The sequence below is a fragment of the Brachyhypopomus gauderio genome, chromosome 13 (assembly GCF_052324685.1).
Source record: "Brachyhypopomus gauderio isolate BG-103 chromosome 13, BGAUD_0.2, whole genome shotgun sequence".
Taxonomy (NCBI): Eukaryota; Metazoa; Chordata; class Actinopteri; order Gymnotiformes; family Hypopomidae; genus Brachyhypopomus; species Brachyhypopomus gauderio.
This window is the reverse complement of record NC_135223.1, coordinates 14,560,197-14,582,358: the sequence shown is the minus strand read 5'-3', so window position 1 is coordinate 14,582,358 and position 22,162 is coordinate 14,560,197. Positions and strand designations below refer to the sequence as shown.

At 40.1% G+C, this 22,162-nt stretch overlaps 1 protein-coding gene across 1 annotated transcript; it reads right to left on the bottom strand.

The window, feature by feature from the left end:
* Positions 1 to 10,692: 10,692 nt before the first annotated feature.
* Positions 10,693 to 15,102, bottom strand: LOC143473252 (serine/threonine-protein kinase pim-1-like). Its single transcript, XM_076970144.1, has 10 exons — positions 15,019 to 15,102; positions 14,655 to 14,710; positions 13,434 to 13,560; positions 12,887 to 13,055; positions 12,712 to 12,801; positions 12,454 to 12,548; positions 12,057 to 12,107; positions 11,417 to 11,795; positions 11,129 to 11,305; positions 10,693 to 10,805 (listed from the first exon to the last, which is right to left on the bottom strand). The coding sequence occupies exons 1-10, from the start codon at positions 15,100 to 15,102 to the stop codon at positions 10,699 to 10,701; spliced, it is 1,335 nt and encodes a 444-aa protein (XP_076826259.1). The 3' UTR covers positions 10,693 to 10,698.
* Between the last annotated feature and the right edge of the window lie 7,060 nt (positions 15,103 to 22,162).

The window sequence follows — 22,162 nt, the reverse complement described above, 5'->3', positions numbered from 1 at the left end:
TCCTCTTTGTTACCATCTATTGCAATGACATACACATGAGCAGAGCAACAGTTTATTCACTAATTACTCCATGTCTACATGAGGTGACAAAGCATAATAGGACAGAAAGCTAATAAGAGCATGATCACTTCACTTAAGACTCCAGTGAGAAGACATTAGCCATTATGAAAGCTAAACACTGTTGATTTCCACTTGTGTCCCATAGCCGGCAGGCCTAGCAGGGTAGAGACAGATCCTGCTTACTGTGACATCCCATTATCTCCCACAGCTGCTGAGCATGTGTCCCACGGTCAGCACGGCGTGATGAACAATAGAGGAGGATCAGTCTAGACAGAGCTATTTGTAGCAACAGTGTTCAACAACAGTGAGAATTCTGTGGGACATGGAGAGGTTATCAGGACAGAATTCAGCCATAGAGAGAATGCCTGTCTCTTATCCTGACGGTAGGCTACACCAAGCCACACAAGAAACTAAAATCCACTGGAAAATATGATTACAGATGTTAAAATATTCTTTCCAAACTGTATTTTTCTGATGTTTTTAAAATGAACTCAAACATGGAATGATTTACACTGGATATTCAAAATATTCAAATATTTTTCATGAGAGTTGTAGGATATGCAGAGAGGTGTCAGTCCTGGGAGAGGGAGCTCTGTAAGTACCACAGAAGAGTGAGTTCAGGGGAAGAGTGTCACAATGGAACTGGAAGGAATGATGTTTGTGTTCATTCGAAGGGCTTTGTCAAGCAGAAGTAATCGCACTGATGTGATCTGAGTCTTGGGCAATCATGAAAGAGCATGAAACTTAGATATGAAACTTAGCCTTTTGCCCTTTATCTGCGTATGGGCGTTTTCAGGAACTGTGCTGGTTGTACCACGTTTAAAATTGTCTTATGTGTCTTATGGCTTTTGGCTGCAGCCGTTCAACTCAGGTTTGGAAGCAGTGTGTATCGATACTATCCTTCTCATCACTATTCAAATTCACATGGATTGCAGATCAATTTTAAGACTAGTACCAGCACAAACTGTGTAAACAAATTTCTCAAAGTGCTATCCTGACTCCCATGTTTCCCTACACTTTTGTAATTTCTAGCACATCAATTGTATAGCAAATGACTATGGACCCGTTGTAAGACAGTGAGATTGAGCTGTTTGTATGTGGGCAGGACTTCATCATTCCTCCACAGACACCCTGAACAGACGTCTCCCTGTGTCATATGTTTACGGCTTCTCCAGGACTGTGTAAATCATCACACATGAAGAGGGCTAGCTGCTCAGAGTCGTACATCAGCAGGGCTCACCAGGCATTTAGCAACCTTGTTAAATACAGCAGACTGAAGTCATGTTAGGCTGAACAAGCAAGTGAAGGAGCGATATTACAGTTTTAGTCAAAGAGGCTGTTTACTATTTAGTTTGCTTTAGGGTGAATTACACAGGGTGTAATTTACTAGAACTGAGAGACCTTTTTGGAGGATGAATTACACTAGGTGTAAGGCCATTAAGTCTATTGACATTTGACATTTTGGTTTGTCATTATGCAAATCATATTATCATAGTGTAAACTAAATGAAGCATCAAGTGGAAAAGGATGAAAATTAACACATGAAAGTGCTATCTGGGTAATCAGTATCACTATGGCACTACGAACTAGTACTACACATGAAGAGTTATGGTTATAATGTACAAGACAAAATACAGATTCTACACTAGACATGATAAAACTCTAGGTGGACAGAGACTGGAGCTTGTTGCTTCTGAGTGGATTCAGAGAAGCTAAGCTCATAGCGTTTCCATTTGCTTCAGCAGGACGTGCATAAACATCACCCTGCTGCCTATTATGGGATGTCTGTAGCACTGGCTGCAGACTACAGTTAGGAAAATATTACCTAATAAGGGACAGGAATATTAATATTAAGTATTGTTTTGGAACGTTGAAAGAATAGCTTCTGATTTGGTGACCTCTGCTGGACGATATTGTATTCTTATTAAATGTTTAAAAGGTCAGTCTTCTTAAGCCAAATGAACCAAATGCCAAATCAGTTTAGCCAATTTAGTTCAGCTGGTTGTAGTGATGAAATTCAATAGGAATTAAATGATATTAATTAAAAATAATAGTATTTTACGATTGTTGGGTATCATCCATATAAAATATGTCTCGGTCTGATCATATTATGTGGATTGCAATACACACAAGAAGCACCATAATTCTGCCAAAAATAAAAAGAATACGTTACAAATACATATTTTTAAAGTGATGTTATAGTTGATTTAATTAATAATAATAATGATTAATAACAAATATAAAGTGCATAAAATCAAATGAAGTATAGAGTGTTGAGATAAAAGATAAGGGTGGGATAAATTATGAATTAAAACAAAACAAAAAAATTTATGCAAAGTTTAAATATGAAGACTCGAATCTAATATAAGCTAACTCAACCAAAACACTGCAGGTAAATACGCTGTATATAAAACAACAATAAATGCACATATACACCATATTGTAGAGCGCATTACATTTCAGGTTTAAACCCTCTGTGACTATTTATGCACTCATTTATTTATTTATTCTTTTATTGATCAAACCCTTTTAATATGAATGGTGGTTTACTGATGAGTGCATTTATAAATGGTAAGGGGCTGAAGGCAAGGAGTGGAAAAAACTGAAGACACAGAAAAACAGGCCACAGTTTGTTGTAACAAATTTTTATTGTGTGACGTTCGGTATGGCTAGAAGGACGAGGCACGAGTCCACTCTGGCTTGCACTGATGTTACTTTATTTGACACAAAAAAGCACAAAAAATCACGTAGAAACACATAAACGTATATATAAGGTGCAAACTCAAGCAAAGACGAGCACAGGACACTGCGCGAACGCACAATAAATAGACAAACCACATAAACCCCCAGTGATGACGAGACGAGCCACAGGTGAGACGGATTATCACAAGATGTAACCGCACCCACAGAGATCCACAGACACAGACAACTAGACGTAGATGACATAAGCCGGGTTTCCATCCAAACCTTTCGAAAAAATAATGCGCAATTTCCAAGTTTCGGCAGAAAAAAATGCGAATTAAGCCTTGTTTCCATTCATTACAGTTATGCGAATAAACTTTAGATCAAGTGAGAGGACGCCAAACAATAGTGGTTTTACGTCCATCTGGCAGTTACGCATTTTTGCACGTTGAGGTTTTAAAACATTTTTTTCTTTTTCTTTTCTATACATGGAGAAGTTAAATTCAATTTATGCTCTCTCCAGAACTGTTTTTTGTATGCATTTGCCATCTTTACATCGCGATCATATACAGAACCACATGACTTGAGGCATGATACGTCATCGTTTATGCGAAAAACCCTTTTCCATGCGATAGTCTAACTTTTCCACCTCCTCCTAGCGTAAAAATCTTTTCGCGATATTTGGGGCTTTTTTCGAATTTTGGACTTTTTCCATCCAGCTTTTTTCATGCGCATTTTCAAAATGCGCAAAAACTCGGTGGATGGAAAACCCTCTATTGACACACGCCCAAAAGGGAGGGTTAAAATGTGTTAAAATTAGTGGTGGGACTTTAACGCGTTAATTTCGATTAATTAATTACAGGAAAATTAACGCACTAAAAAAATTAACGCATTTTAACGCATTTAACGGACGAGACACTTTTGCACCGTGGAATGTTTCTCAGTGCGCGAGTTCCGGGCATACAGATTATGGACACACAATAAGATGATCATGATGGAGATGACTGAAGAGGCTACGCTGGTGGATGGGAAATTTAAATATAAGAAACTTTCAGATGGAAGTACAAACAAAAATAGTGTTATTTACACTTTATGTAGGAAGGAGTTCGCTTATCACAGGAGCACTTCCACCCTTCGTTACCACCTCAACGCAAAACATGTTGCGGCTAAAGCTGGGCATACACTGCGATATTTTAAATCGTGTACTCAGCTCCAGCTCAAACTGTACGACTAAATCGCAGGGAGAGTCGGCTCGTGGAGCTGCTTCAACAGTGCGATACTCTCACGAGGAGCGATTTGAATTTCAAACATGTTTGATGTTCTTGCGACGCTGCGATTTCTGATCGGGAGTTGGTCGTGAGGTGTGAATCGCTCCTCGTTTACCTGTGTAAACTATACGATGCACGACACGCGATTGAGCCGAAACGAGTGAAAAATCGGCTGAAAATGGGCCAAAAATCGCAGTGTACGCCCAGCTTAACGCGCAGGTCAGTAATGATAACTTAGCTGCTAAATGTATTCCTAGTACGATAGGGTGACCAAACGTCCGTAATTCACATCCTGTGAGGAAACGTCCTGGTTTTTAAATGACCTTCATTGGACCATTAAGACTGGATTAAACTTTCGCGAATGGCCGTAGCGCGCGACTCCGCACGCGTTTATACATGATGCGTCACATTATTTGTGTTGTCCGCTCTCTGTGGTCGAAGATAAATGCTTACAAGAAGCGCTGCGAATTGCGTCAACTGATGCAAGTTACGAACTACCGTCCAGGGGTGAGTTTCCCAAAACGTTCTTAGCGCCAAGTACTTCTTAACCTCGTACGTAAGAACGAGGTGATGAAGTACTTGGCACTAAGAACGTTTTGGGAAACTCACCCCAGAAAGACAATGTCGAAGAAAATCCAGCAGCTGTATGATGAGGAAAGAATTAAAACAGGTTATTGTGAAGAGTGCCACAAATGTGGCTCTGACTGGGGATCACTGGACCTCTGTTAGCAACAAGAATGATCTTGGTGTGACAGCTCATATTATAGATGATGAATCTATAGATGATGAAGATCCAGTCATTTGCTTTGAGCATGCAGAAGACCACTTCTAGGCACTATGAAGATGCCTATGGCAGAGGCCTGGGAAATTAAAGAAAGTCTACCATCTAAAATGGTATTAAAAAACATCTTCTGATTTACTTCAATTCTTCCAATATCCTGAGCAAAACTCCCTAAATTAAACAACATTTTTGGTCAGAATTTCCAATGTTCTGAACTGTTTTCTGCACACTACACATATATTGGTCTTCGTAGTAGACTGGTGGAAAAATAAACAAGATGTTTAAGTTTATGATTATGTTCATTGATTCATTCATCATTCAAACTTAAATTAATATTTCTCATGTTAAATACTGAAATGCGATTAAAATGCGATTAATTTCGATTAATTAATTACAAAGCTTCCGATTAATTCGATAAATTTTTTTAATCGCGTCCCACCCCTAGTTAAAATGTAATCATTAGAGCTTACAGAAATAAACAATTTTCAATCTCTGTCTTAAACCATCTTGAAAAACATGTCATATAACTGAACATTAGATATGGAAATAGCTAAGACTGGCACAATACAGAATGAGAATTACAGCTCTGGGCATGAATTTATTTACTATAAATGTATGTTAGTGTGATGCTAGATTTCAGAAAATGTTTTGCTTGTTACAATTCACCAAAAAATACATCTGTTTTACATCCAAAGTTATTCAAACATCTGTGCATGAAAATACATCTAAAGTACAAACATATTCTGTTTACTCCACCAATATACCTGGGGGGTATTCCAAGAAGCGGGGTTAACAAACTCTAAACTTAACCCTGAACTCGGAGTTGTCTTACCCCGATCTGACATACTCAGAGTTTTCGGTTCCAAAACGGCGGATCGGAGTTAAAGTAATCAGGGTCGCTCAACTCTGAGTAGGTTGACCCAGACAGAAGCGCGTTCACGCGTAACTATGAAAGGCTTATAACATAGACCATAATCAATTAGTTAGTACCTCATTAAAAGAGTGTTCATCTATCTGCAAAAAGTACATTACATACTGCAACATCATACAGCATATATTAAGCTAATACTGTGCCATTACACTTATTAGCTATACACAGTGCTTAATTTGTAAATCAAACGATGCTGGAACGTAAACAGCGGCATGAGACAAGGGGTCACTGAGGCCAACAATGTCACTGGATCGCACACAACATGCAACGCTTAGGCACACAAATGTCAAAATAACAAGCCAATTTGTATATATAAATTATTTTTAAATTATTTACGTGTGTTTTATAAGTGTTTTAAGTGCAGGGCCGTCGCAATGGGCCCGCGTGGTCTCTGGCCTAGAGGGGGGGGCTCTGTCAGGGCTGACTCGGCTGCCACTCCCTCTACCACTAGGAGGGGCACCCGAGTCAGTCCTAGACTTTCTGCATGTAATCAGCAATGATCCGTTTCAGCTGTTTGTAGGCTTCTTAAGGAAGCTTTGGGAAACGGATCATTGCTGATTCGTTGTGGTTTCCCTATGCGCTTTCAGCCGGTATCCTCATTCCCTGTGGTTACGACTCTTTGTTACTAGGTGTCTCGTCACCGCTCTCTCTCTCTGTTTGTCTCCTGCTCTCCTTCGAGATTTCTCTCCTACGTCACTCCCTGACCATTCTCAAGTTTTCACAAGCCTATTTCTCTTCCTGTCATTTTGTCTTTATTTTTGCGAAGGGTTTTGTTTATTTGCGGCGTTTTCTGCCTGCTGGCCAGCTTCCTTCCCTGGCATTTTCAGTTTCGTTTTCGCGTCGCTTTTATCCGCGCTATTTTGGTTACGTTTGTTTTGTTTTCTTTCTCCCATCTCCTTACGGTTGAGCTTTTTTTTTTTTTTTTTTTTCCACGTGTTGAGTTTTCCGCGTTCGTTTTGTTTATTGTTTTACCGTGCTCTCACGGCTTATATTGTTTCTCTTTTCACGCGTCGAGTTTTCCGCATTTGTTTTGTTTTGTGCATACGCTGTTGGGTTTTAGATGACACTTGGGTCCTCCGTTCACATTATCATTATACGCGGTGAGTACCTCCCTGTACTCCCGCGTTACAAAAAAGAAAAAAGAAAACAACCATTTAACTCCTCATTGAAAAGTCACATATTACACATACCAAACAACAAAAAGACTATAGATCCTTGTTCCTTGTGCATGTGATAAATTACATTCTGCACAGTTACCTCAGGATATATCAACAGAAAATAATCATAGAACAATATATATCTATAGTCACCATGATAACAGTCATGACAAGTGTTAGTATTTCAAAGTGCAAACAGAGCAGAGCTACTAGGCATGTTAAACCTGATGTGATTCGCTAAAATCTGTGCTCCTTATTTAAAAGGACTTCTGAGTTTAAGGATTTAGCTTTCTGCTAAAATGAAAGTTAAAATGTTCTTCCTCTCTCTTTCATTTAAAGAGAGGCAGGCACAGTAAGAAATGCACAAACATCTCCATCTTCAAGTAGAATCCATGTTGGGCTTTATTTTGGTCTGGAGGTCTGGCTGGCAGCTTTCAGTTGATCGGGAGGTTCTTCACAAACTCGCTTAGGCTCTTGCGGATATTGGAAGGTTGGGAAGCAGCACAGTCCAGCAGTGCCGGACCCATGTGGGCATGAAGGGCTTGGCATAGGTGGACAGTGGCCCCCCTCACACTTCCACCCCTCCTGTGGACAGTACCACTTTTGCTGGAGCTCCCCAGGAGGTACCAGAGCAGAGGAAGCACCTTCTGCTCAACCAGTTGGCTTGCAGGGGTAGAGTTCCCTAACCAGCTCTATAAAAAGAACATTTAAAAGGAACAAAGATAAATAAATCAACCCTGGACAGCACTGGGTTATTACAGAAGCATTAACCTAGAAAGATTGAATTCAATTAAAGTGACAGTATTTGGTAACTATGGTAACTCTCTGGAATGATTATTATCAATATTATAAATATTATTAATTAATATAGGAATTATAGTATTTCTGGTAAATCTTTTATCTTTTTTATCTCTGGCATCTCGTAGCATATCAGTTGAATGACTTTCTGAAATAATTGTTTTTTGATAAATGTATTTCAATTAGGGGTGGCACGCGATTAAAAAAATTAAATTAATTATAAGCTTTGTAATTAATTAAACGAAATTAATCGCATTTTAATCGCATTTCAATATTTTACATGTAAAATATTAATTTAAGTTTGAATGATGAATGAATCAATGAATATAATCATAAACCTCAACAGTTTATTTTTCCACCAGTCTACTACACAGACCAATAGATGAGTGCAGAAAACAGAGCAAACAGTTTTCAGAACACTGGAAATTCAGACCAAAAATGAGTTTTGCTCAGGATATTGGAAGAATAAGAAGAACTGAAGTAAATCAGATGTTTTTTAATATCATTTTAGATGGTAGACTTTCTTTAATTTCCCAGGCCTCTGCCACATGCATCTCCATAGTGCCTAGAAGTGTCTTCTGCATGATCAATGCAAATGACTGGATCTTCTATTCATCATCTATAATATGAGCTGTCACACCAAGATAATTCTTGTTGCTAACAGAGGTCCAGTGATCCCCAGTCAGAGCCACATTTGTGGCGCTCTTCACAATAACCTGTTTTACTTCCCTTTCCTCATCATACAGCTGCTGGATTTTCTTCGACACTGTCTTTCTGGACGGCAGTTCGTAACTTGCATCAGCTGACGCAGCAGCGCTTCTTGTAAAGCCTGGATTATACTTTCATGAATGACCGTAGCGCGCGACTCCGCGAACGGTGGAAGCGTTTAAACTTGCCGCGTCTTACTTAAGCCTTCGACCACAGAGAGCAGTCTACAGTCCACAGCAATCTGCAGCACTTCTTGTAAAGCCTGGATTATACTTTCGCGAGTGACCGTAGCGCGTGATTCCGGCCACCTCGCGTGAACCTCCGCAAATGTGTTTAAACTAGCGGTCTACAGTCCACAGCAATCCATCTCGCCACTGAATTGGTCCATTTGTCTGACATGGACTTTGACATTTTGTTTCTTAATCTGAACCCCGACATGTGGTCGAGTGTTGATTGGCAACACTTTGCTCGTACTATGAATACATTTAGCAGCTAAGTTATCATTACTGACCTGCGCGTTAGCCCCAACATGTTTTGCGTTGAGTTGGTAACGAAGGGTGGAAGTGCTCCTGTGATAAGCGAACTCCTTCCTACATAAAGTGCAAATAACACTATTTGTGTTTGTACTTCCATCTGAAAGTTTCTTATATTTAAATTTCCCATCCACCAGCGTAGCCTCTTCAGTAATCTCCATCATGATCTTATTGTGCGTCCATATAATCTGTATGTCTGGAACTCGTGCACTGAGAAACATTCCACGGTGCAAAAGTGTCTCATGCGTTAAATGCGTTAAAATGCGTTAATATTTTTAGTTCGTTAATTTTCCTGTAATTAATTAATCGAAATTAAGATATAGATAGAGGTATAGAGCAAGCCACCCATGCATTCATCAGGCACTCACCATATCACTGCCGTTAAGCCCTGGAGCTGATTTGATTTTGAGCCCTTTCATTTAAACCGACTGATTTTTCCTAAGTCATTCACTTGGATTCTTTGGTTTAATGCAATTTCAAGGATACACTTTGGTGAAATCTTCACATACATTGTAAAACAAGCTCACACTAACAATGGACACGACTGCCCTCCACTGTAATAGTTAAAACTGATTGTTGTAATATTTTCTACTCTGGAGTATCTGAACTTTTGACATTTCTTCAGATGTGCCAGCATTTAATGTTCTCCAACGTATGACCCCCCATACAGATCACTTCTGAAAGCTGCTGAAAACATAAAAAATCAATTCAGTTCAAATGAGTTACCGGGAACATGTTGCCCATGACCATATATGGGTTGTCCTTGCAATCGGCCACCAGCTGATCAATGCCCTTGATGCGCTCCCTGAAGTCTTTTGAACCCAGCAGGCCTTGAGCTGCTTGACGTACTCTGTCTTGTCTGCAATGCTGTGGATGTGTGCTCTGCTGCCGTCTTTGCTAAACACACACAAGAGAGAAAACACAAGGATTGGGTTATAGTGTCCAAACAGAAAATGAACAAGGCTGCAATCAAATTAAACCAACATCAACACCATCAAAAATTGCAAATATCAAAGCAGTTCCAATCAGGATGCACTTTTTTTGTTGTTGTTTTGATTAACTGTTTAAATAATCACCTGCTGGCAAACTGAGTAGGAGGTACGCATGACTCCACTGCTGGGGATAGAGCGCCTGCCTCAAGCTGAAGGAGTATCCTGAGGCATCTCACCCAGACCCTAAATCCAAATCAACATCATGGAGTGATGATATTGAAGTCCAAATGTAGCTTCATACTTTGATTCTATCTCAAAGATTTCAAGCCGGTTCATTATGAACGATGCTCTATCCTTTAAGTACTGGGTCTGGGATGGTAGTATGGTGCCACGCTCTGCCCTGTACTTTAATATTTGTTAACAATATATGTCTACCATCACAGTTTAGATCAATTTTTTTTATTGCAGTCTGTTTCACCTAAAGGTTTTGTGAATAAGTTTGTTTAGTGAGTTAACATGGGGCATAGTGGCTGAATTGGATAAAAAAATCCTCATCATGTATCCAAACATGAATCGCCATCTTGGATTTCAGAGTAGATACACCTTGGATATTTTCGATTAATAAAGTACTACATATAAGCATATACCACTTATAGCATTCAATTGTTATATAGTACACTATGCCTGACCCAGATTTTTCTGGTCCATAAGCAACAACTTGATAAGCTTATCCAATGTTACACTGCACCTTGCATATTACTCAATATCAGTGGCCCAGACTATGTAATTTTGCACTGGTGGCTGTCCTCTAGACTCCATTTCCATTTACACTCTCTGTCTAACCTGACTTAGTTCTGAAGTCCTTCCAAAAACCACTGGTGTGCAAGAACATCCTCGAGCACAGGACGTTTTTCAGGGTCCTTTTGCAGACACCATGTTATCAGATGGCGGCACTCTGTGTGTGTAGCAATGGGATTAGTTGAGAAAGAAAATCAGTTACCATCTGAAACTTCTGATCTGACTGTTCTAATGGCTTATTCAAAGTTTTTAAATGACAGAACTGTACAGAAACATCCATCACTAACAAAAAAGACTGAACAAGTCTTTTTATAATTTTAAGACGGTTACAAAATGTTGTATTGCCAATTCTCCATTCTTCATTAGTCCATTTTATCAATCTGTGGTTGTGTATTACATTACCAGATGAAATAATTACATAAATTATCATTTTGCAATTTAGACTTTCAAGTTATCTTGAAGATGGTTCTGCGTTTTCACCTCTGGATGGGTTTCCCTTGAAGCACAGGTGTGCCTCAACAATGTCTTCCTTCTTCTGAAAGGGCACATGTCCACAGATAATACTGTAGAGGAGCACACCCAGACTCCAGATGGTGGCTTGACGGCCCTCATACATCCCGTCAACCAGCCATTCAGGTGGGCAGTATACCTTGGTGCCTGAGACAACGAGAGAGAATCATCAGTAATAAAATAAAAAGTTTATAATAGTCTCTAATTTGATCCCATTTTTTAACTTGATGTGCACATTTCATTCCTATGGTGAATAACCTCTAAAGTGCCTGTAGGGTCCGGTCTCAAGCAGATCGCCACAACCAAAGTCGATCAACTTGACGTCAAGGGTGTCTGTGTTGACCAGAAGGTTCTCTTCCTTGATGTCTCTATGCAGAACTCCACGGTCATGGCAGTGAAGGACAGCCTGAACCACCTGATGCATGATCTGTCGTGCCAGTGGCTCAGGCAGTTGGCGTTGGTACAAGTCCAAGAAGCCAAACAGGTCCATGCAGGGGACGGGTCGCTCCAGAATCAAGATGAAGCAGTAGCGGTACTCAAACCAATCTAGGAGCTCCACAATATGCTCACAACGAGGTGGCTTGCACACCATCTTCATTAGAGCCACCTCTAGGGGCAGACTGCGAGTTTTGCCGGGCTAAAATTAAGGAACACATGGTTAGTGTGGGTTTGAAGTTTTATAGTGGAATTATGGTTAGCAGGATAACACGAAAGGGATCTGGATTGGTACCAATCATTAGATGAAACCCGAATCTAAAAAGTGAACTGTTTTCCATTCGTGTTGGGAGGAGTCACCGAATGGAAAATTAAAAGCTTTGTGTTTATAGTCCCTTTGCAGTTTTACCCATCTAAAAAGTTCCAGACATTGTTACAATATTACACAAGATATTGGACTTACAACAGTGATGAACCGTTCTGCGTGATGCTTTGGCACATATTTAATGGCGATCTGGTCACATAAAAAATACAGGAAGTGAAGTTGTTTACACAAAATAGTCAGTACATTTAACATATCTAAGAGCTTGCAGATGGTAGCTACAACTTCTCAGGTAACACATAAATCTGGAGTCTGATAAATACTCATCCACAGATTGTCAAGCTTATCACATTGTATAATCAGGATCTTTGTGTTCAAAAAGTGGTAAAAGGTCAAGGTACATTAGATTTGACCACTTAATTGCCATGTGAACAAAGGCTCTCTAGGGAAAACTCATAGCTCCTTTCAAAGTTCTAATCACAATCTAAAATAGAAATTAGGTCCCACAATCATTCTTGTATTGTGTGCTGATGCTCACCTGTTTTCCATCAGCCTTGCGGACTCCTGCATACACTGCGCCATATCCTCCTGAGCCCAGGAGATCTCCCACAGTGTAGCGTGAAGTGAAGCTCACTACATGAAACAAAAAAAGTTACATCCTTGTAACTGCAAAACATTATTCAACATGGAGAACTAGATTTAAAACACTGTTGTGTAATGCAGTGTTAACAGCAAAGCAATTTACGTGCAAGCGCAGTGATCACACATGAAGCGCTGAAGAGCAGGCAACACTCACCAGAACTGTTTGAAAGGGACGGTTGTACTCTGATCAGTCTGGTAGCTCGTCTGCTAGTCTGGGCTGGAACATTACTGTTCAGCTGCAGGTCTGATGGGAAGGAGGTTCACGGGTAAGCGGTAAAGTAAGGTTCTCAGTAAACAGGAGGGGAGCGTTTGCCGAGGTCAGCTGTTACCTTTGAGAGGTGCCGCGTCGTCTGGGCTCACGTCCCTCACTGTGTGCCTAAGGCTGCGCTTCATTAGCTGCGTGTTGTGACGCTCCGCCTGTGCGGCTGGAGCTTCTTGCTGCTCCAGACGAGGCTGACGCATCTTCTCTTTTGGAATCCTGGACACCTTTGTCCTCTCCTGGGAATACACACGTACGAATCACCACAAAACATGGAGTGATGATATTGAAGTCCACATGTTGCTTCATACTTTGATTCTATCCCAAAGGTTTCAAGCCGGTTCATTTTGAACCATGCTCTGTCCTTTAACTACTGTGTCTGGGACTACACTGTGCATGCCTTACTGTAAATACAATGTGTGGTGCCACGCACTGCCCTGTACTTTAGTATTTGTTTACAATATATGTCTACCATCGCAGTTTAGATGATTTTTTTTTATTGCAGTCCGTTTCACCCTAAAGTTTTGTGAATAAGTTTGTTTAGTGAGTAAACATGGGGCATAGTGGCTAAATGGGATAAAAAAATCCTCATCATGTATCCAAACATGAATCGCCACCTTGGATTTCAGAGTGAGGACAGTGTCCCTGATGGTTGCCAGGTCTTTGGCAGGGATGTACTTTTCCACCATCTTATCAAAGTCGTGGTGGGAGGACAGGAACAGCAGCATACGCCAGCCCAAGCGCCTGAAACGAGGAACAGACCCCAAAACAGGAGTGAATCGTGAGTGAGGGACCCGTGACTCACAGCACACCGACCATTTATCTTACCAGGGCACAATTTTACAAGGCCGTCTGTGTGTAGAAAACACGATAGTGCTTATATTACTCTACAATTTAGCAGCATTTGCTGACTTCAGAGTATCAGACTAGGAGACTAAAAGAATCAGCAAAAGATTACTATATCTGGGAAACTGAATAAGCTTTGTAGAATTCTCGTTCTGATCCCAGTACTAACCTGGTTTCTTGGGAAGAGTCCTGTGCCAATTTGGAGACTGCAGGAATAATTCGCGCTGTGACGTTTTTTGCCCCAGACAATAAGCGGCCAGCACCAATCTTCTCTACCAAAGTAGCCAAGTGCTGAGCAGTACACTTTCTCACTGCAGCATTCTGATGACTTTTGAGAAAAACATAAGGAAAAAAATTAGGGCATTTAAAAAAGAAGGTAATAACTATTAATCCATCCAATCAATGTATACAGTACAACTTTTAGCTTCTATAAAGAAACTTAATACCCTTATGTATGATGTAAGTGCACAATCAAATGATCATATTCTATTTGATGGCTTAGTTTGCACCAGTTAGTGTACATCTGTATTTTTTAAACAGAAAATGTTTGCATGTTCTCTGTGAGTTAGCTAACTAGCCTATTCTTTAAGCGGTGTGAAGGGCAGTTTGGATAAGCAGAGCGGAGATGGAATGCAATGAAAAGAATATATAAGAGGATAAATAACTAAAAATATTGATATAGGCCAGGGCAATATTTTGAAAGAACAATGGAGAAGTACAAACAGCAGCCAAAATCAGTGCTGTGTTAGCTTCTTGTGACTGTTGTTGCTATCTGAAAGCCACAGTTTAAAGCTCACTGCAGGCTAACTGACCAGAGTCCTCCAGCGAGAAGGGCGTTCATGCTCCGAATGGGGTTGCAATTCTGCACCATGCTGTCCAGAGCTGTGTCCACGTCCTGCCTGATGAAGCCATTGGACTCCACTGCTTTGTGGAGGAGGACCTTAGCTGTAGCCGCCACTTCCTGGTCCATCCCTTTCTGCAGATTGGAGTACAACTTCCTCAAGGACACCACAGCCATGCGGGACACACGAGAGCGCAGGTTCCGCACCTGCAGGAAAGACGACGTTCCAGCTCGTTTTAGCCACATCCAACACTGCCACCGCCATCTTAATAAGTATAATCCACCACTGCAATGTGTTATGTAGGCGGAAATACCTTAATCACTAATTACAGTTAGATATGCCATCTGAATTTCAATTAGATGAGAAATGTTTTTATAAAAAAAGGAATTTCTAAGTACTATGCTAACTCTGACTTGACTTTGTCAGCAACATCACCTGTAATGTGTACATGCTGATGGTGTCTGCCAATTTTAGAATTTAGACAGATACACAGTCAGCAAATCTAATGGCTTACCTCTTGAACAAGAACAGTGCAGACATCATGAAGCCTGCTGCCCAGCACACCAGAGTGATACTGAGCCAATCTACGGATTAACATCAATCCTTCGATTTTCTTCTCCCTGTATGAAGATATTGGACATAGACACACACTGTAACCATCGGCTACTGAAAGAAAAAAATGCTACAAGAAAAGGGACAAAGAGGAAAAAACTTCACTAAATACATGCATACTTACCATATATGCAGAACACCATAAATGACTTGCTGTTTAACCTGCCCTAACCAAATGCTTCAGAATTTTGCAGGTGTGACTTACCAGTCATCAGATCTAAGCAGTCTGAAGCTCTGAGCGAGAGCGAGGTCTGGTTTGGAGAAGGGCCGTAAAGTCTGCTGCTCGTGGGGATCCTTCCTGGGAGTTCCTGGTTTGAGTTCATCTAGACAGGAATACCAGAACCCAAACAAACTGACTAAGACTTTTAGGGCTACCAGCTCAACTTTGGTTCAAATCAGCTTGAAGACTGACTGCAAAACATTATTCAAAATTGTTTCAAGTTCTACGTTTCATCCTACCTCTGCAATTTTGAAGGTAAGTCGCTGACACTAGTTAGCTAGCTAGCCTGAGGTGGCAGTCTAATGAAGTGATGTTGTTTTTAGTAACGAACCAACCTGTCCTAGTACTAGAAATGCCTTTTAAAAACATGTTTGTATTTCTGATGGAAGTATCAGGCAAAAGTAAGGCTAACGAGATAACAGTGAGGGCTCACTGCTACAGATCTATGAAGAAAACAGATACGCCACACCAGCTGATAGTAGGAATGGTTAAAATGACACGAGTTCTGTTCAGTGTCACGTTCAAAGTTCTGTTGAACAAGTTCAAAAGTTAGTTCAACACAAGTTCAATCTTTTATCCTTGCTCTTACTTCACGTTAGCTGTGATAACCATAGGCATTGGTTTTCAAAGCTTACAATGGTAGCCAAATGCAGAGTAGCTGAGTGGGATTCTTTAGCAGTCTATTTTGCCTAAAGTAAACAAAAGCAGAATATAATCCACCTCAGCTATTCTTCAAACTGCATTTTCTCAAATCTGTCAATCTGTCTTTCAAATCTGTCATCTTAACTTCTTTATTAACATATGGCTTCAACACTTACACCTATTAACATATTCTGATAACACTCTTCAAGAAGCAGTTGAAGTAAAACCTGCACTGTTCTGTTGTTGGTGGTGGAAACAACAAAATAATATAAATAGAAGTAGGCCTGTTTCACTCCTATGTGTATGCATTTCATCTGGAGTGAAAATGAAGTTTAAATCTAAAATATATTTAGTTTATAGTTGCTCAGTGAACTAGTAGATTGAACCATGCACAACACTGTAGAATAGAAAGACAGTATAGCCAAGTGTTTTAAGAGTGATGCAAAACAGCACAAACGTTACATGAGACAATAGACAAGTGACATTCACCACTAACAACATGATGGGACAGATGTTGCGCCTATTGACATTGCTGAAGTCTTCTTTTCAAGATATTAAATTTTGCCTCTTGTGTATTTCAGATGACATTACGTGATTCAATGCCAGTTGTGCTCATTAACAGCAACTGCTCTTGTGTTGCTGGTTGTGGAATCTTCAACCACTTGGTTGCATTGCTTTTCCAGACTGCTCATTATTCTGAATCTGGCATGTCTGTCGTCCCTCCTGTCCTTTTATGCACACAGACAGAACAGAAGTGGCATAAACCACGAACAAGGTTTGTCTTATTTCATTATTTAATGTTAGTTAATGTATCACAGTCACTTTACTAACACCATCTTTTAAATTAATAGGGGGTGAAGCCTGGACCCGTGGATGCCATGGTTGTCCTAAAGCCAAAACCAGGTGCTACTACAGCCAGTGGAGTTAGGTATGTAGTGCCAAATTTAATAGGCAGATTACAGTGTGTGGTAAAAAATTTAATGCTTTTGATCATCTGATAAGACCCTGTTCTCTTTAAAAAAAAAAAAATTATTTAGCCTCGTTGTACTTCAGATGACATGTGATATGTGATTCACAATCAGTTGTGCTGGTGAACAGAATACAATGTGTAAAAATGAATGTTATTCACTCATTCTTTTATTTCAGAAGTACACTTTTCAAGGGCTACAGTGGTGAGCTCCCACACCCGGCCACCCTCAATCCTGGACCAGTCTATGCTGGAATGAAAGCAGATTCTCTTCCACTCATCTGCACAATGAACATCTCGCCTGACAAGCCACTTGTGTACTCCATCTTTGGGAAGGTACAAGTTGGCAGTGTACTGTCCTATCAACAACCACCACCTCCATCTGACAGTGTTGTCATACATGAGGATGCACCCCCATTCCCGAGTCTGCCACTAGAATGTTACCATCTAAGCCCACCTGAATATTCATTTGTGCCAACACACCAAGAACAGCTACACCTAAGCTCACTTTCTGTGACTTTTTCACAGTCACACCTTATTGAGGAGGCAGCAAGATCCCAAAGTGCTACACCTGAGTGGCATTCACTTAGGAGAGAAAGAGTGACTGCCTCACATTTCAGAGAGGTGAGCCACGTTAGAGGTCCAGGTGCTGCAGAAAGGATAATCCGAGGGACACGACAAACAGCACACATGAAGAGGGGACTTGAAATGGAAACAGGGGCCTTAAAGGACTATGCAGTTCTGAAAAACTTGAACTTGACCAAGTGTGGGCTAGTGATTCATCCAGATGCATCACCTGATGGACTTGAATATTTGGGCTTGTTGAAATTAAGTGCCCAAATGCACAAAGCTATGTAGACTGCAAATTCCTCAAAGTGGCACAAGGCCTACACAAATTGAAGGAGAGCCATTGTTATTATTGGCAAATCCAGGGCCAGTTATTGATTACTGTTATGCAGTGGTGTGATTTAGTTATCTGTGCCCATGATGATATCTTTGTGCAGTGAGTTTACAGAGATAGCAGTGTATTAGAAGAGGTGAAAAGGAGGTGTGACATGTTTTTCTTTAACACTTACATGCCAAAATACCTCTCTATGCCCAAGCAATAGAAAATCATAATGAAGACATGAACTCATGAACAATTAAAACAATTTCAATGTATTCTGTCAATTGTATTACTATTGTATTCATTTCATTTTTTACAAATACAGTAAAAGTACAGTGTGATTTATAAGTGGAAAATACTTCACTCTGGAGGAGAAAGGAATTTGGAGTTTGACATCTCAGTTCTGTGCAATCTAAAATTATTTGAGTGTCAGCGTAGTCTTGAAACACATCTGGGAGGTGAGTTTTCACAGTGTCCACATCTAACCAAATAGAAACAGCTCCCAATACAGTATAAAGGAAGTTGGCCCAGGTAATACAACTAACAGTTGACCGATGTATTCTAAATCAGTGGGCCAAATCCTTTCGCATCAGTCCCAATGACAGGTAGTTCATGAAGAGAAAAATCTCATAAATTGCTTGAAGAACCTGGGGAAAAAATACATTATCCTATTGTCATATTACATTATGACTATCAAAACTTCTTTTGATGTAAAGATTAATTTGAAAATGATGACATAACATGCTTTGTATGGACAACACGAAAACATTTACCATTGCACTGGCAGAGTGAGGGACCTGATCAGTTTTCTCAACAGTCCGTGCGCTTGTAACCCGTATGATGTTGTGGGTGGCTGGCTCTATTTGCTTCCAAAAGCCCATCAGGTGGGCATGGCTATATATATAAGTTATATATAAAGTTATATAATGGCTAATTCATTCACAATGACACCAGAGAAGGCTCATCCATATATGTGTGTCCTGCCATATTTTTTATTTACCTGGTAAAGAATCATATGTCGTCATCAGAGGCAGAAACCCGCTCCAAACAGAACTTGCTGCTGACAGTTAAGTCTTCGATTTGTTTTCGGAGCCTTGATATCTCCTCGCTTAGCTCTTCATTTTCATTGAGGGAGAGATCAAGTGCAGCAGGCTCATTACTGACGCAGTAGTCATGTTCATGACACGGTAAGGGGTCATCATCATCATGGTCAGTCTGCATCTCTGTTAGATCAGTGTTGGGTGGACGCTCTGTTCTTTCCCATGCTCCAGGCTGTGGAGTTGGAATAGTATAGTTATTCCATTGAAATAGCACAGGAAAAGCTCCAGGTCGCAGTTGTCGTCGTCCAGCAGGAGTGGGAGGTTCGAGCAGATCAGCAGTGATAAAATGTCGCGAACACACTCGGGAAGTACTCGTGACGATAAAATGATCTCTCCTGATCTTAACCACCCATTGTTTCTGCAGTTCTGAGTCCTTTGGAAAGGTGTGGATGCTCAGGTAGGAATTACACCTTGTCGATGCTGTGCAGAATGGCACACAGCAGTGGTGGTTGGACCTGCTGTCTGTACGTTGTTGAAACGATACTTTTTTTTGTTTACCTGTCATGTTTAGGACACGTAAACGGACAGGAGATGAAGGAAACTTCCAAGTAAATAACGGTAAATATGTTCGTTACAAGACTGGTGAGGTGAATAGCTAGCACAGTGTACGCTTTCAATGGCTACCGGATGTCAACAACCATCCTAACCTTTTAGCGGAAATTACGTCACTTAACAGCGTGCACATAGGCCATTATAACTGCCAGGCCCTCTGTAAACGAACAGCGGGCATCACAGTCCTGATAGGGGGAGACACAGGCTCACAGGCTTCCACTTAACCCCTCACCTTCCAACACAGATTGAATAGACACGGGTGAATAATGTACTTGCTTATATTTTTGTAATTGTTTAGATGTCGATTGTCAAACTGTAAGTAGATGAAATAAAATTGGATAAATTATATTATATATATTTATGTTTTAAGAATATTTTTAGGCCCTCTGAGAGTATACATATATATATATATTAGGGGTGGGCATAGATTTATTTTTTTAATCTAGATTAATCTCACTGAAATCTTGAAATTAATCTAGATTAATCTATATGAAAATGGCTCATATGCATGCTACCCAAGTAATGACTAAAAGTCAGTTTTTGAGAGAGTTTCTTAATACAGGAGGTGCATTAGACCAGGTGTTCATCTCCTGTTTCCAAAATGCATCAATGACTGCTTGAGGAAGCTGTTCTACTTTGATACTTGAAGAAAAAAAACATGCTCAATAAAATGTAGGCTACTCGTGTTCAACGAGTTCAACGGGTTTATTCAGTTAAACATGAATTTGTAAGCCTACACACTGTACATTTTTTTACAGTTTTTATAGGGTAAGGGCATTTAATGAGGGTAAACGCAAGGCAATAGGCTCACCCTTAGAATCTGACGGACAGATTTTATGTCCAAAATACACCTCGTTTTCTCAGATAAATGAAGGCGAATTTGTACTTCTGCGTCAAATTTGTGATCTTTGACATCTTTGATTTGTAAGTGATATATAAAAACAATTGATAATCAAACTTTGATGGCTTTCTTTAATTAATTCAAAACACAATACTTGTACTTTTTACTTTCAGTACTTGAGTAATACATTTTAGACTAAACTACTTGCAATACTTAAGTACAAAAAATTCTGAATACTTCTGTACTTCTACTTAAGTAAAGTTTTTAAAGAACACTCCAACTTATACTCAAGTCAATGTTTTGATAGAGTACTTTTACTCAAGTATGGGTCTGAAATACTTTATACACACAGTCTCTGGTCTCAACACAGCTCACTGTCAAATACTGCCCACTAGTGGGACAGTGATGTAGTACAAGTGACAAACTAAAAAAAATCATACATTGCATAAAATTATACACATAATCACTATTAATAGGTTAAAAGCAGGAATGCTTAGATGTATAATAATTTATAGCTATAGTAAATTATATATGCTGTTTCAGTGTGCCTAAAATACACCATTCAAAGAAGTGTGTGGATTATAGTTGGGCGGCCCGTTAGCACAAGTCTGTGGTGCGCAGGATGGTTCTACAGATAATGTTTAAGGTCCTTGTTCCCCTGCCAAGTAGTCACAGTCTCTTTGGTGTAGATGGTGAGCCTCAGGTAGGAGCATCAGCACGTCCTCTTGCATATAGTGTCATTAGCACACACACAGGATGTGGGAAATCTGTCTTATTATTTGAGTGTTTGGAGTTTTTAAGTGCGGCCTGCTCTTAAGTGCTTTAGCTAATATTACTGTCATTTAATTACCCTCGCATAAGACCCAAAAACAAACACAAAAAGCAAGAACAAATGTTCAATATAACCCACAAGCACTTAGTGTTGTGCTGAAGTCCTCCCTGAGGCCGGTCTGCAAAACCACACCCACTCAAAGGGGGCATCAGCTCTGGCTGGGCTGGCTGGGACTGGAAGGCTCAGGTGGTAGTGGGTTGTGACCTGTTCTCGGGCAGGTAGAGGACCAACTCTAGAGACACCAGCACATTGAATTCAAAGGCGATCAGCTCCATCCTGCTAATGTGGAAGCTCTCCTCCAGCTCCTGCAAAGAGCAGAGACAATGAGGGGCGGAGTTAGTGAAGGATCTGGAGCGCTCATTCTGATTGGCTGAGCTTCATGGAACCATGTGTTTGGAATTCAGTGAACAGAGCTCCAGAGCATGATTATATTTAGATATTATTGAGGCCATTTAACGCTTTAACATCTGTGTTATCTAGCACATTGGTGTGTGTATTCTGTGCAGGAATAAAATGAAACTAAATGATTATGATATTGTAGTGAACTTGAAGTGACTCAAATCAATGGTTATTGTGGGGCTCGTAAAAGCAACCTTACAGAAAAGGCTGTTTAATACACGTCATTAAAAATAACAGTTGCATTCCTGCAGACATCAAATTCTTGACATTCAATAGACTCAAAATGCTATCTTGTATAGATACAATACAATGCTACACATTAACTACAATGTCCTGTTCAAACTCTTGAACAATGTCATGTTCAAGCTCCTCTTGATTACAACAGTTAGTTCAACGCTTTACACACTGGCTCTTCCCTCAACATCCACAGCACATAATGATGTGCTTTCCTATGTGATACTAATGTCATTCATTGCTGTGAACTGAATACACACACACACACACACACACATATTTATGTATGTATTGAGAGAAAATATGCTTCTTTCAGATCTCACCCCTTTGTCTTAATCGTCTCCTGTCTGTTAGCCCCTGGTGGGGCAACCAG